Here is a 16,772-nt window from a genome sequence, read left to right as displayed (position 1 = left end):
TCTGTAAGAATGTTGGCTGCAATCCCCACTTATTTTGTATCTGCATTTGTAGTCATGGGAAGAAAGAAAGTATAACCTTATTCCAGTTCTAAGGTCTTATATAACGGGACATATTAAAGGTTTAAATGTCAGGTTTAGTATTTTTTAATCAAGCTTATAATGTATAAAACAACACTCGACAACATACACAGTGTCATTTATTTAACAAAAATGAAGACAAAATGGAGAAACCATGTGTGAAAAACTAATTGAACCCCATTATTTATTAGTATAAGAATATATAAGTAGTTTGTCAACCTATTAAAAGGACACAATAGAAATGTTTAAAAATGTTGAATGTATGGCAGCTCCTTTAAACACAATACTTGTGAATCCGCTTTCCACTCTGAGCTCACAGCTTTTATATCTGACCCGAGTGCAGAATCTTACAGATATTCTCAATGAGCATTCAGTCGTACTCCAACAATTGCTGTATCAAAAAGACAATTTGGAGAACCACAGCTGGCACACCATGTTCAATGATCTCCAGAAACCAAAAGATAACTTAATTGAAATAGATTGCATACATAGGACATTGGGTCCAAAAAGCCAAGATCCTGCTAGACCTAGAGATGCAATCTGCCAAATCCACTCATACCAACCTAATGAATCAATCATGCAGGAAGGCAGATCACAGGAGGAATTTACTTTCAATGGCAAACCCATCCACCTCCTCACTGATCTCTCCCGCAATACTCTACTATTAGGGCGGGCTCTGAAACCATTGATAGTTCTGCTATGGGACAATAAAATCAAGTACCGATGGGGCTTTCCTTTCCATTTGTATGCACACAGAGGAAATAAATTGGGTGATTTGGCGACCTTCCTGGGCATCTCTGAACTTCCACAAATATACGTCCCAGAATGGCCTACGCTGCCCATGCTTTTGACCCCTCCAGCAGCATCTGGACGGCAACAGGCAAGAAAGAGACCTCCTCGCGGTCCAATGCAGTGCTCTTTGCAGGATCCACCATAAGCCATAGCTGAGTCCCAAAGAAACACGATCTGCTTCTGTCTCTCAGGAACTGGTATTTGTTATGATGCTTTTTGAATATTATAGTTGATGCTGTTACTTTTAGGTTTATGCCTAGAACCTTATTCCATGGTTACACATAGTCACCCAGGTTGGTACCACTTGTTTTGAACATTTTGGAATAAAGTTTGTTGAATGTATACCCCGGAGTTGGTTGTGATCTGAGTGCCAAGGCGCGTTACATATAGCCTTTAAAAAGATAAAGTGCTTCCGAAAGTTTTATGAGAAAATATGCAAACATCTCAAGCCCTCACTCCCCCAACAGAATTGTGCAAAGGCTTAGGGCTATCTAAGACTTCCTTTCAAATTTGCGGCTGCCCTCCCTCTCCATATCCAAGAGGGATTTATTAGAGGCACCCATCGCCACTGAAGAGCTTCGATCAGCCATATGAGACACTCCTATGGGTAAAACCCCAGGACCAGATGGCCTACCACTCTCGTACTATAAGACCTTCCAGGATATCCTGGACAGCTTCCACAATATTACAGAGGGGAGTGGGTTCTCCCTAGACTCTCTCTGGGCTACAATAACAGTAATTCCCAAAGAAGGCAAAGACCCCTCATTGTGTGTGAGCTACCACCCCATTTCCCTCCTCAACCAGGATCTAAAACTTTTCACCAACATTCTGGCATCTAGATCATGCACAACCTTATCCGCTTTGACCAAGTGGGATTTATGCCAGGTAGAGAGGCCAGGGAAAATATGACCAGGGTATTAAACTGGATACACCATGCCACAACCACACACGTCCCACTCATGTTATTGTCCACGGACGCTGAAAAGGCATTTGACCGGGTCGATTGGCTTTTCATGGATGACACTATGACACACATTGGCCTCGGACCACACATGCTATCCTGGATTTGTGCTATCTACTCCCATCCTACTGCCACAGTTCGAGTAAAAGGGTTACATTTGACCCCTCTGTACATCTCCAATGGCACAAGACAAGGGTGCCCTCTGTCCTGTTTTTATTCTGATGCTGGAACCTTTGCTTCGCACTATTCGTGCCTCAAACTATCGAAGGTCTAGAAATGGGACACACGATTTGGAGAGTCACTGGTTATGTGGATCATTTATTGTTCGCTATAAGCAACCCCACAGTCTCCTTGCCAAACATTATGAAAGCCCTAGGTAAATATGTTTTTTTTCAAACTTTAAGAAAAATTATGCCAAATCAGCAGCGCTAGATGTATCACTGCAGGCTACCATCGGTTCCCATTTGAAATGTTCCTTTGTTTTTCATTGGGAACTCCACTCAATTACAAATCTCGGCACTGCAATACGTGGAGACCACTCTGAGGTATACACCAAAAACTTTCTTCTGCTACTTTCCATGCTAATCACAGACTTAGAGAAATAGGATAAAGTATCATTCTCGGGGATGAGGTGTATTAGCATTAATAAAACCAAAATTCTTCCGCGGTTCCTATATATCTTTTAAACCCTTTCAATAAAGGTCCCAGGCTCCTTTTCAGAACTCTTGCTTCTAGACTCTTCAGATTTATTTGGCACAACCATCCCCCCCCCCCCCCATTTGCAGAACCCTACTCACGAGATCCAATTCAGCTGGGGACCAAGGGTGCCAAATTTTTTCCACTATTACTTATGACACTATGACATCCATACTAGACTGGTGCCGCAACCCATGGTCTAAACAGTGGGTTACGTTAGAACAAACCTTTTCCTCAACACCCCTACATTTTGTGCCTTGGTTACCATCCGCGTCCATTCCAGAATTTAAATCTCACCCTACGATAAACTACACGTGGGAAATAGGGGTACTGAACTTTCATAGATTGCATCTTTCACTCTCCCCATCACCCCTTTTCCCCATCTTGGGCAATCCGTCCTTCTCCCCTGGATTGGAGGACAGAGTGTTCCTGTAACTACTGTCATTGGATATCTGCAGAGCATGTAACTAGACAGGTGGGTGGGAAGGTTGGAGTTGAGCAACAGCTCTGGTGATTATGGCTTAGACTTTCGGAGGTCAACTTTCACATTTCGTGCAAACTTTCCATCCAGCTGCAGCCTTTTGCAAACTGTTGACAACTTTTGAACAAATGTGTGTGGGTGGGATCTGGCACGCTCTATCAGCTGTGAATGGGCTCCAATAGGCCTCTTCCACCGGACTACACACCTAATTATCTCCTGTCATGGGAATCTGATCTAGGCCTTACACAGTCCACAGAACAAAAAGAACATATTCAACAAAAGAACTATATTGCAGTGGTCCCCAACCTTTTGCAGCTCACGGACCACTGAATCTATGGACTCCAGACCGTACATATCCTGTGTCACTCAAAGGAGAAGAATCTTAACCCTGAGTGGCATCATAATGCCAGAACCTGCCTCTGATGGGAGAGTTGGCGCGTTGTGTCCAGAGAGCCTGCGATCGGTACAGGGGTCATGGTCCGCAGAGCTGGCCGGTGCGCCTCCCCAAACAGGGTCGTTCTTCTGACCCCACTGGGGGGTGCACTGGCCAGCAGCAGCAGACTTCATGCTCTTGCGGCCCACCTGACAGAGGCCGCAGCCCTCTAGTGGGCCGCAGACCAGGGGTTGGAGGCCCCCGTTATATTGGACACACAAAGCATTCTTTAGTAGCAGATTCCAGGAAACCTGCAACAAAGTGCTATCAAGATGGTATCGCACTCCCGAGAAATCACAGCATATTCTTTCGAACATGTCAGACAGATATTGAAGATTGTATAGCAGAGATGAGGTCTATCTATCCTCTAATAAATTCATTCTTATTATACTTGCCTACCCCACACTAGACAGTGGTATCCCTGAATGAATTAGAAGTTACACTGCTACACTTCTAATTTATTCAAGGATACCTCTGTCTAGTGTGTAAGTCTAATACCCCATTTTAACCTACCGGGCCTTGACCTAGCAAACCACATATAATTTATATTTAAGCGTGTCTTATATGATGTTTAATATAATTCACTTAATACAATTTTGAACTTGCAGCAAAACCCCAATTTTCCACTTTGTGTATTTTTAGATGTTGGAGATGTCATACAGAGGTCGGATCCAAACTGCACATCTTTTGGGTATGCTCACATTTACCAAACTTTTGGTCCACACCTCTTTCCCTCTGAAAATGTAAAAAAAACTCTGTGATTAGACACCTTATGGTAGCGGACGTATTCTGTATAGCTATTTATTGACAAAAACCCGAATTTCCCACCGTGCACCTGGTGCTGCAATGGGTCAAGGAAATCCACCACATGGAGGACCTTACTTTCTCAATTCAGGGGACTAGTGGGAAAGTTGTTAATATAGGTAGTCTCCGGATTACATTCGAGATAGGGACTGTAGGTCTGTTCTTAGGTTGAATTTGTATGCATGTCGGAACAGGTACATTTTTTTAATAAATACGATTAGAACTGATTTTTGTCTCAACATATTAATAGGCAGTGTGGTGTCAGTTTCTGTATAAAATCCTCAGTGTGAGCTAATCAGAAACGTAGCAAAAAAAAAAACTTTGGAGCCTAGACATTAATTAACTTCTGGAGCAAGCTGTGCTTTGATATGCAAAAGAAACAACTGCTTAGTTTGTCCTGGTCATTAAGGAGTTGGACATTAAAGAGGTTGCAGAACAGCAAAAGGCTTTTTTTTTTACAAGTCATGCCATCTGCCCCTTCCTCTCCCAATCAAGCCTCTGTCCTGCACACTAACGAGCAGGAAGCCTCGTTTATATCTAGGAGTCATTCTTATGTCGGATATCCTTAACTCGGTGACTACCTGTACATGGTTTTACTGGTTTCAATTTTCCACATCTGTGGAGTGTTATAGCTACTTCGCCTAAACTATACACCCCCTTAGCTTGCAATGGTCAAGTGCTTACACCTTCCAACCCTGGAGTAATGGTTCCACACCCCGCTCACCTACTTTCTTCCTTCTCCATGCCCTTTAGTTCTCAGTTCTGGATGAGTTGGCATGTACACTAGTCTGACTACACATAAAGTTCAATTTGCTTTCCTACAATTATTCATCCTTAGTCAACCTGGTCATATCGGTTTGTGTTGCATTAGATTTGTACTACTACCGTGATCACCTTTGGTTTTGCCTTGGTATTCTCTGTAATAATTCTTTTTACATATTTCAGTACTTTTCTATTTGTATCATTTCATATTTTATATTCTTTTACACTTTTGTTTTTTCCTGTTAGATAAGCAATTATTTATCACATATCTTTTTCTAAGCTCCAAGGACCTTTTTTTCTGACAAAATCCTACCCCTCTTTACTGTTACACCCAACTAATGTTTCTCCCTTTGACTATATTATTTCTTATCTGCAACCCTTCCCCCCCACCCGCACTTCTCTCTGATGGGGCATGGACCAACATTTACAACTTACACAAACTCTGTGCACCCCTTCAAACCCCCACTGATGTACCTTAAAGCCAACAGCTCCATCTTCCCAACTCCCCAATTCCAATCAGTGGGCAGAGCTTTCCATTATATGACCCAGACCCCAGACAAGTAAGGGCTGGACGAGAGCAAGCCGGTCATGTTTAATAGGAGACGTGAAACCTTTTCACGTTGTCTGGGGAGCCTCCTCAGATGTACAACAGACAGTATATAGGAGAAGCAAACTGCACGGCTGACAAAGGATCCCCAGACAACTCAGGTAGAGCACAGAAAGCAGGAATAAAGACACGATTACAGGGAATACCATGTGCCTTATCCTACAATCCCGCATATGGTTTCTGGGGGGGCAGACCATTCCCACTGACCATGCTTCTATTTTTGTTGGCCTTTGTTGGTGTGCCCGCTCGTTGACATTGTACTAAAAGTATAATAATGTGTTGTACCAATTATCAGGACCAGTTTAGATGGAGGCCAGGAGGTCAGCATCCTGATAGTGTGTGTTATTCTAACAAAACAATATTACCTGTAATGCGCCTGGGCACACAAACCACAACCAACTCCAGATATCCTTGAATCAGGTTTATTCAAAACGGCACAGCACAGCAGGGCAATGGTGTAATGGACAGACTCTCCTTAAATGGCCAGGATGACCAATGACCTTGCGCCACCTGGCACCGTCTGATAGGAGACTGGGTAAATCCCCTGCGGCTGATTGGCCTCAGGGAATTCAAACTAACTATGTCCTGCCCCCAGGCGAGGCAGCCGAGTGCCACGCCCTCGGGGGGTACAAAAGGGACGCATAGTGACACGCGCACCTCTTCCTACAGCACCCCTAGGACGTGCACTACTTTGCACTTGTTGCAAAGGAGTGCTGAGAGCATGAACATCATTAACCACATCTAAAGGGATGCAAGGGCTGCAGCCTAGCTGAACAGTAGTTTGGCCAGGACGGATCCCTCCGCCTGCAGAGACAGACAAGCTGTGAGCAGAGGAGCAGCCTTGGTTATGCTGCCTGCTACTGCGGCGTCTCCCTCTGTGGCTGGGAACCCCAGGGACACCGCGGGCTCGCAGGGCGGGTAAGTTCCTTACATTACCCCAGCTAGATGATATCAGGGATGGTTTTAGGCAAAATGTGGTTCTGGGCAATAAAGTGGGGTCTCTACATGTCTAGCATTTCAGATCCCTGCACCCCTGCCATTCAGTCTATCAGGGCCCTGGAGAAGGTTGTGGCCCTAAGCAATTGCCCAAAAGCCATCCCTGGACAATGTCACTAGAGGCAATAAAACCCAGGAAGCTCACTACTGCAAGGTCTTTAGCCAGCTCCCTGCTTTAATTTTAACTTCTATAGGCCATATACTTCATTATTCTCTTCATTTCTGACCCTGAACCCTGCAGATTCACCTTCTACTCTGCTAGGATTCTAATCTGCTATGCTTCTGAGATGCCCAGCGCCATCCAACCAACTTCACCCCATGATTCACACTTTACACTTAATTTATGCTTCAATGTAGAAAGAGGAGGAATTTTTTGAGCCTCAAGCTGACCTATAATATTGTTTTATTATTTATTTCATAAAATACTCTAGACAGTATAATACATATGGATAGTGTGGAGAAAGAATTAGTGGTAGAGGATGCACAATTCAAAATTACACAAAGTTTCTTTACCAATGGCGTCTGACTCCAGTGCCCTAGGGCCAGGATCGCAACACATTTTAAGTATTTCTCTAACAGAGTAGTGAGTATATCTGTCACTGAATTATATTTTTAGTATAAAACCTGCACATGCTAAATGGTCTATATTGCCACAATGTATTAGTGCAGTAGATACAGAGTGATTTTGCTGATACAGATACTCTTTTTGATAACTGTTCAGACATAACTACATGCCAGTACAAGAACATGCAGATTTATAAGTGGGATATCCGTCTATATGGTGAACGTATAGTGGCTTACCTTTGAGGTGAGTACTTACTGAGTAATAGACATTGGCAGATGTATTTATTATTATTATTATTATTATTATTATTATTATTATTATTACTATTATTAATAAACAGGATTTATATAGTGCCAACATATTATGCATCGCTGTACATTAAATAGGGAATATTACATACAGGAATATTGGAGTAGATATGTGATTATGGTTAGATTGATAGCTGTATTGGATGGGGTCCTTTCCTCCTGGGTCAATGTTTGTAGCTGGGGCCCTATTAAATATACAAAAACTGGGAAATATGTTGATGCTTAAAAAAAAAAATAATAATATTAGTAATAATGGACTCATTTTTAATGAACATATTTTTTATGTTTCTTTATGGCAAATGAGTTTGATCATTTGTATTCCTGCTCCCTTTTTCCTGGGCTTTTCTGTGGTCCATACTGATAAACTATGGGTAAGTTTAGATTAGGAATTCCTGCAAGCGGTTTTTAGGATTTTTCAGCCACTTGCAAATGCTTGCAGAGACATTTAGGATGCCACATACAGCTTCCATGGGTAGTTGGCTGCCCCTGGTGCCTCGAGACAAGGTATTAGATAATGGAATCAGCACTTCTTGCAAACACTTAAAAAGACTTTTGCAAACAATTTTAATTCAATGATTAAATCATAAGTTAAAATAGAATGTGGAAAAAAGGAACCGCTCTGCTATGCATTTCCAGCTGTTAGTCTGAGCTTAGTCTATTTTTTCATGCAGGTATTTTCCTAATTTTTCTGTTTTTGTTACTTCCCCAAAATATCATCTGAAAATTTGACAAACTATAAGGAGAGTGTAGGAGCTTTTATTTATGCACCGGCAAGTTACACTGGTATCACACATGAGTATAACAACATTGCGGTTTATTGCTCTGTAGGATCCATGACAGTTGCCATGAAAAGAATGCTGTTCTGATGATGCTCAGAAATGATTAAAACAAATGGGGTGTCAACTTGTATAGATGGGTATATCATTACAGGAACCATCTCCACTGCGGTGACGGCTGCAGCCTCGGTCCCCTTTTCATCTACTTTTAGTACAGCTTTGTGCACTGCCTAAAAAGAAGAAAATATCTTTGCATCAGTAAATTCTCAAGAAGTACAACCTGCTCAGATATAGGTCTATAGGTTATCGGAATTAAGGAGTCAAGAGAGGTCAGCACAGAAAGCATCAAGAAACAATTATGTCATTTTAAAGTTCCATTAGCAGTCCGTTGCATTTAGTCCATTCCCTGTACTATTGCCTACTGTGATCTGTCCCAATACTAAAATATATATCCATATAAATGAAAACTTTACACTTGCTGATAAACTGGAAAATGTAATTCATAACAAGCTGGTACTCTTTGCAGCTGTTGATGTGTCAGGATTATAAAAAAAGTTTTGTTTTAGGATTTGGATGCCATTTAAAATACAAAAGCCGTTATTGGGGGGCAATCTTTAGGTTATAAATGGGCACTGATAGGTTGTATCCCTTGATGGTTTCCTGTGGTTTGGAAGACTTCAGTGCCAAGACTAAAAAAAGGCTGTTGGTACTCCCTAGTTCCAGATTTTACTCTTTAATGTACATCTGTATTTACATCTGTACATAGAAAAAGGGTATGTCCAGGGTGTAGTGGGGCGGGCACGTGTGGACATGGATGCCTCACTTTTTTCGGGAATGGGCAACATCGATCTGCCACAGACACGAGTTGTTTTAGTGCCATGGCTAGTACTGTGCTCCCTCCTATTTTTTTACGACTACACCCCTGGGTATCTCCTTTGTAGGGATCAGGTGGAAAGTGTGCCACTGCACGAGGGCTCCAAACCCTTCTCAGCCAAAAGCCTCCAAGTCAGTTCTGAACAAGGGCTTACTGTTGGCTACCACTGGTATGGATCAATATAGTAATACAATTGCCATGTGTATTAGGGCAAAAAAGACCCTGGGCAAGGTAGCAGTTTTACCCCCATCCCTTACCCCATTTAAATTGTCTGTACAGTACATCCTCACTTGTGAATTGACAGACAGGTGCACTTGTTTGACAATCAAAGCTATCCTTAAAATTTACTGCAGAACTTCCCCCAGCCATTCACCTGTCTACCTGTTTAGGTTGCCTTATAGATAATTTTGCTGTGATGACCAGGATAAAAACAACTCCCTACTCTAAAGACAAAAAAAGTTTATGTATTAGGTTTATTTTTTTTTCATTTAAAATAGTACAACTTTTGTACTTTTTGGGTTAGTTGACATGATAATTATTTAGCGGCTTTCTTGGGAAGACAGATAGAGGTGACACCACATTTATAGGCAAAATATAAACGCAATTCTTAAAAGAGGAAAAGATTGACTCTTACTTGTCCCACTTTAAGGGGAATGTCACGAGTGATACCGGAAAAGTTGGCAGAATAGGTGAAAGCTTCATTGATGCCAAGTTCAGGTAAAACTTCTCTCAGGTTTAGGGTTGAACTGATTGATAATTTGGGTACGACAAGTTTAATGTTACTGTGAAGGAAAAAAGAACAATGAAAATTATATGGGCCAACCAATACCAACAAACACAACAATCATCACAAAAAAAAGTATAAATACATTCACCGATATAGTAGCTGTTGACTTGCTAAAGGCTTTGTTGAGTCATAAATCACCTGCCTTAAGGTAGTAATTTCATTTTCTTTGGACATTTAAGTCTAATTACAGATTTTTTAATAACTTCACTATGAAACACTGCTGTACAGAAATTACATTAATGAGAATGATGCAGTATAGGTGCTTAACCGATCGAGCTATTCGGTTTATATCTAATCAGGTAGATATTTGCATGACAAAATATTCAAGGCCGAGCAACCTCCTTTACTCTGGGGATAAGATTACCAATTTTCCAACACCTGAAAGTTGAAGAACCCACAATAAAGTAGCCCATTTAGTTTATCTATTCTCGTCCTAGTGACTAACTGGACATTTGCATTTCGGCTGTAGACAATTTTTGCCTTAAAGTGAGGGGGAAATTATTATTGCAAATGATTCTGTACCGATATGTAGCACCACTTGGACAAACAAAACTACTAAAATGTGTGTAAAAGTAACACATTGCAGGGGATTGTGTACTGTATGGAGTGGATGACTTGAGTGTCAATCATAGAGTGCCTTGCCAGACAGGAGTATGTAATGTACAGAGTGCAGGGTCGGGAAGTAAAGAAACATACAGCCCAGAGAACAAAGTATAGCAGATAAGAATATGTAACAAATATTGTTTGAGCTCAGTAGCAGTGGTGTAGCTAAAGACCTTTGGTTCTATGTGGCATTGTGACCCTTCAATGCCAAACTAGTCTCTACTACTGAAGGTCTTCTAACTACAGGTTTATAGAATCCAGAGCTATTTTTGAAAAGGCTCAAGTCATTTAGAACAAGCTCTTTCATATCATATCAGAGTGCCCTGTTCTATACCCCCTCTTTACATCAGAACCCTCATGACATCAGTGCCGCCTTTTAAATCCCCAATTGCATTGGTGTCCTACACTACATCAGGAGCTCCACAGACCATCATGTTGTACACAAAGCTGACAGAGCTACCATTGGATCCCTCTTCCTGGCTCTACATTAGAATAGTAGTAGACTTCCTTTGCTGGCAGATTGGCCGGACAGTGGTCATTAGGAAGGTCTTCATGGAGTAAGTCTCGGTTCCTATACAACTGTACAGGGGTTAGGAATATAGCAATGGTCAAAAACACCCCCTAAGAGTTAGTTCACCAATTTCAACAGCACAGCCGTACGACCATGAAACATTTCAACAAAACGCACATTGTAATGAGCCTGCTTTAAAGATCCTCAAGACTGCAGAAAATAAACTGTCATGGGAAAATCTGGATGATCGAGCAAACCTGAAACGGATCAGGTCCAGTAATGAAAACATTTGTCAACTACATTGACAAATGTAACAAACAATTAGAAATTAAACAAACAAGTACAATGACAAATGTAACATACACGTAACAAACATTTTTTAAGAAATCCATTCCAAGGTGTTACACCAGACTTGGAGAGCTTTACTAAATCAGGGGCAATATCCCCACACACCTTGACCCCAAAGCACACACTTACACAAGGTAAAGTAAAGATGCATCAAATTTAGTACATGAAAAGGATTTCCTTCTAAATAAATATGTGTGCTAAAGTTTGTGTACATTTTGCCATTAGATTTTATTTCTTACCTTGACGTGAATGATGTCTTCCATCGTTGTATGGTCTCGTTGCACAATCCCTGCTCTACCTCATGGATCTTGCCCGGCTCAGCGACGGCAATAATCATGGATGCATTATCTTTGTATGGAAGCTCAACCACCGTGCATGGAAGTTGCGTGTCATGGTAAGTGTTGTACTGACCTATGCGATTCATCATTTGAACATCTACTGTTGTGTTGCTATCAAGAAAGAATTTCCCAACTTTTGTTTTATTTGGATGAAAGGGATTCACCCATTCTCCTAAAAGAATAAAACATGTACACATTATGCACAAATCAAAGGAGATCATCAGTTAATGGATGAATAAACTCAGTTTGACCTGTTTAAACATCCTCAGCCCCACCACTTGCATTTAAATTATTTTTGATACATCATTGGAACATTTACTGTTGTGTTGCTGTCAAGAAAGAACTTTCCAGCTCTTGTTCTATATGACCTAAAGATTCTGAATATAATATGGATTCTGCCATTCTCCTAAAAGGATAAAACAAGTATACATTTCATATCTAAAACAATGAAATCCCTGATTGATGGATAACAACTCATGAAATAATAAGATTATGAAGTGCTTGACTGGGAAAAAAAATGTTGGCACATCTCTATAACATATACAAAATTTCCCATGTCTTGTCCTTTCATAAAGGCTGGGAGAAGAGAATAAAAATATATTGATCTACCAGAGATCTAGAGAGTTTATAACTTCTTGGGTGAGCTGAACAACCTCCATATCACCATCAAATAAAGGGGAGATGTCCTGTAGTTCAACGGAGGAGAACTGGGCAGTGTTAACAACATTGATATTAGCTGATACATAATATTCTGCTTTAGCTCTTCTTGTCTTACCCCTAAACAGAACACTATTGAGTAGGACCATCTTAGCATCTTCAGAAACTTTGTCAATGATTTCCTCAATTTTGCCTTCAGTCTTATTTTTCACATATTCATTAATTTCTTTCGTAGCCTCTTCTGAGTTATTGAAATCAGTCTTCCTAACATCCGCATAGTAGTAGCGCTGCACATCATCTTCAAATCTCTTCAGCAAGGTAATTGTTTTTTCTACAAAGATGGCGTTGTCAATGTTGAGCTGGAGGCTGCTCCTGGGTTTATTTAACTCCTGGAGAAGACTGGAGAAAGCCTGGTGGACCTCGGTTTCCTCATTATTGTCCAGGCTTAAAGCTTTCCAGATTTCCTCTTTGGTTGTTGATTGAGCCCCCAATGTCAACATGGACAAAATAGAAGAAAGACTTATGGGTGAAGCAACAATATTTTTAGCCTTTCCTTGAGAAGACACAGAGGTGACATGCTTGAAAAACTTTATAGCAAATTCATTATTTCCCTTTACTGTTTCTTCTAGGGCTTCTTGGGAATCAGAAACAGTTATGATTGGGATGAGCACAACCAAAATGATAAGTAACTTCATGTCTTTCCAGTATAGTGGCCACCTGCAAAAAACAGTAAGTAAGTGTAAGTTTAGACTTTGCTTTCAACAACTGATCACCCTGACGTTTTACTAGGGAATGTTCTGCAGGGCATTATTTTACAACATGGGATCATATTAAATTCTCATTAATAATCCATTAATATTAATCTATTATTTTTATACATTAGCAGTTTTTTCACACGATTCTTAAGATTATCTATATCTATCTTCTCAGCTAGAGTTCCTCCAGAGGTTGCTGGGGGTTCCTGGAGCAATGAGCAGTTTGCACCTCTCAGGTCAGTATAAGTGACCCCAATGATCTTCTTGGCTATCTGTAAGGGTGACATTCTTCCCACTGTCCAGCAATTATTATTATTATTATTATTAATAATAATAATAATAAACAGGATTTATATAGCGCCAATATAGTACGCAGCGCTGTACATTAAATAGGGGTAGCAAATGACAGACAGATACAGACAGTGACACAGGAGGAGAGGACCCTGCCCCGAAGAGCTTACAATCTAGTAGGTAAGGGAGAGCGGGGGACACTACCACTCCATTAACTGTTTGCAGACTATTGTACTTACATGGACTTCCAAGGTATGTTATTGGATCCTTTGGCTTGATGACATATAAATGACAACATAGGCCTTCCCTTGAGGGTATAAATTTGTATTGCTATAAAGATTGATGTATTTCCTTGTTTTAGTCAGAATTTTTATGCTTAAATTTGATTTTCTCTGTTGCAATATTAAACCTTCAATTATTCAGGATGTACTGTCTAATTTCCGGGGGTCCATGTGAGGACCCCCTAAAGAACCAGACAATATGCATATTTAAGCACCATAGTGATTGTTATAGGATAACATAGATGAGAAGGGATGTGCATGCAATGATATGAGATTGAGTAAGATATATATAATCAGTAAAAGGAATGCATACTAAATATTGTGAAAATAAATTATTGTGTTAAAAAGTGTCAAAAAGAAGTTTATAATAATTCTTTATATTACTTATTATAAAAGAATTTGTAGATATGAAGTCATGTGAGTGAGGAAAATCAGGATAATATTTTCCCAACATCAGAGGTGATCTCCTGTGAAATTCCAAGTAATTCTTGTGAAAATGTAAGTGTGTAAATGAGGACAAGTGCCTGAGTACCTTCTATGTGTGAACATATTCTAAACAAGATTTGATGGATATAGAGAACAAGCATGGTGTTATGTAAGTACAAACAGATAACTAATGTATTTCACTGGTGATCATGTATTATATTGAATCTAACAAGTCACTACAATATTTATAGCTGTGATAAAAGTTCCCATTGAAAGTTCTTCTGTTCTTCTTGCTGTACCTGTGAAACGCCTCATATAGGGGTTAATGATGATTGTATAATACAATGTTTGAAAACTTCAAGATTCACACAACTGCTCAGGAAAATTTAAAAAAAGCAAAATAAAATCATTTGGCTGACTGGCTGATGAGCAAATTGTAGATTTTTTACCAAGCATTTTTTAGCTCAATTTGCAAAATTAAGGAGTTTGAACATCTGCAAAAAAAATGCTAATGAAAAAAAAAGAACTTTGGTGGCAAAACCAAGTGACCAAGTTTATTCTGATCCTACATAGGCTCCACTCCCTACCATTGTAACCCAATGGGCCTTCTGCAAGAAACCTTCATGTCTGAGTTCAGGACGATTTTCTGGAGCCTCAGAACTCATGAGATTTTGAAATGTGAAGGCTGAATTATTATTTGCACAATGTGTGGGTTAAAGGGGCAAGCTCAGCATGTACATCTCCTAATTTCGTTACTTTCTGTTGTCTGGCAAAAACATTAATATTTGCTAATGCACTGTGCAATGTGATTTCCCCTTGAAGCCCTTGTGTGTTTAAAGTAAAGTAAGTAAAATGTTGTGCAGAAAGCTGGGGACACTATGAGAATTAACAACCTGCTTGCCAAAACCTTGTGATTGTAAAAAATAAAGTAAACCAGCTGAAGCAGTTCAAATTAATTTTAATGTAAAAATAATAAAAACAAAAAAATCCCCAACAAACGTGAGCACTCCCACATACATAGGTTGCATTTCATATGTAAACCGGTAACATATATTGGCTACCACCATACATATGGGAAGAATCATTAAATAAAAAAAAATTATTTTTAATGGTAACTCTAAAATTGAATAAATAAATTAGGCTGTAAATGTAGTTACAGAATCACTTACCAACTTTGAATTGGAAAAAATTGAATTGTATTGTGTGCACTAAAATAAATTTTATTGTATTTACTTTACAGAAAAGATTACAGATACAGAAATAGATTTGAAAACCAGTTGCACACATATTAAAAAGTTGCAGCTGCAATATACACACACACACAATAGTTTATTTTTAAATAATAAACGATTTTATATATAACATATATATATATTAATTATAAGGTTCTCTCGTTTCAAAACATCTATAATATTTTAGGGTTTTCAGTACTTTTCAGACAAAATGAAAAGAAAACAAGTTTTGCCAGGTATAGATTTAGGGATGGAAATGTGCAAGGATTTACCAAACACCATTTACACACATTATTATCCCACTCATACCTCATATTAGCAATATTCAGTGATGAAGAAAAATTGCATTAGACCATAGCCACCTCTTACCTATTCCAATTTGATGAGCTTCCTCAAAGACAGATCGTCTGCAAACTGAGTGCACAAAGGAATCCTTTTTATATACATTGGAAGTGTCTGGGAATACACCGCCCCAATGCTTTATTATACAGCAGAAATGTTCTAGGTGACAAAAATACCATTTGCACAACATTGGAATAAATGATGCAAGCTTTTTCATTTGCATATACTATTTGTAGTTTATTAGTCATTGTCCAAGCAATAAAATGATGATGATTGTATTTGATAAACAGTTTCTGTATCTTTTTGTTCTTTGTGTTGCAATGAAATAATAAGTCTGAGTCATTAAATTTTAAGGTTCTCATGTTCTAAGGAAGAAGAAATGTATTATCCGGAGAGAAGAGCATAAATAAAGAAAAAAGTCCCAGCAGGGATCTTAGCGCAATGATTTACATATAGGTGTGATTGGAGCAGTTTTGGATTTTGATGCTCACATTATGGAGGTTGCTTGAGCCCCAATGGGAAATCAACCGTAGAAATAACACAAGGAGAAGGAGAAGGTAAATTTAAGGTTTAACAATGCTGTTTGTGGCACTTTAGTGGTCACTTCCTCAGGGATGGTGTACATTTTAAGGCTGTAGGTTAGCAGGTATTCATGGAGTCTGAAATGTCAATGAAATGTCAGATAGGAACATCTCAAGTCCCAGAATTGTGTTATCTGTGACTTTTATCTCAATCTGGATTCTGCTTCCCCTGAAAAATGTCATTGAGAACTTAAACCATGCCTTTGATGAGACCCTATTGTTTTAAAAGCATTTTATAATTCTCCCAGCGCTGCCTTCCACTCCCTTTCAATGAATCCCACACTTTCTCTGCAGTGTTCACTAGTCCCTGGCCACTAACATAATCACTGCGGATTTTCTGTTCCATTCACAAAAAGGACCAACTGCGGAAAGCCTATAGGAAGTTTCTAGCTCATGCAGTCCATTAGTTCATGCAGTGCCTTAGTTCAATTCAAAGGCTGCATTGGCTAAACAGAGGCAGAAATTTGGATCAAACATGAGATATTTG

At 39.6% G+C, this 16,772-nt stretch overlaps 1 protein-coding gene across 1 annotated transcript; it reads right to left on the bottom strand.

The window, feature by feature from the left end:
• Positions 1-8,203: 8,203 nt before the first annotated feature.
• Positions 8,204-15,796, bottom strand: LOC140341682 (serine protease inhibitor A6-like). The gene is made up of 5 exons (XM_072427535.1): positions 15,732-15,796; positions 12,496-13,094; positions 11,622-11,892; positions 9,768-9,915; positions 8,204-8,489 (listed from the first exon to the last, which is right to left on the bottom strand). Exons 2-5 carry the CDS (start codon positions 13,070-13,072, stop codon positions 8,298-8,300), a joined length of 1,188 nt encoding a protein of 395 aa, XP_072283636.1. The 5' UTR covers positions 13,073-13,094; positions 15,732-15,796; the 3' UTR covers positions 8,204-8,297.
• Positions 15,797-16,772: the final 976 nt, after the last annotated feature.

This window comes from Pyxicephalus adspersus, chromosome 12, assembly GCF_032062135.1.
Source record: "Pyxicephalus adspersus chromosome 12, UCB_Pads_2.0, whole genome shotgun sequence".
Taxonomy (NCBI): Eukaryota; Metazoa; Chordata; class Amphibia; order Anura; family Pyxicephalidae; genus Pyxicephalus; species Pyxicephalus adspersus.
The sequence above is the reverse complement of the archived record's forward strand: the minus strand, read 5'-3'. Positions and strand labels throughout refer to the sequence as shown.

Bases quoted from the DNA above. Each gene is read 5' to 3' on its own strand.
- LOC140341682 (XM_072427535.1), bottom strand. From the start codon at position 13,072: ATGAAGTTACTTATCATTTTGGTTGTGCTCATCCCAATCATAACTGTT. The intron at 11,893-12,495 runs GTAAGACAAGAA...TTATTCTTTTAG, and splicing joins CAATAGTGTTCTGTTTAGGG to GAGAATGGGTGAATCCCTTT. The intron at 9,916-11,621 runs GTAAGAAATAAA...TTTCCTTCACAG, and splicing joins AAGACATCATTCACGTCAAG to TAACATTAAACTTGTCGTAC.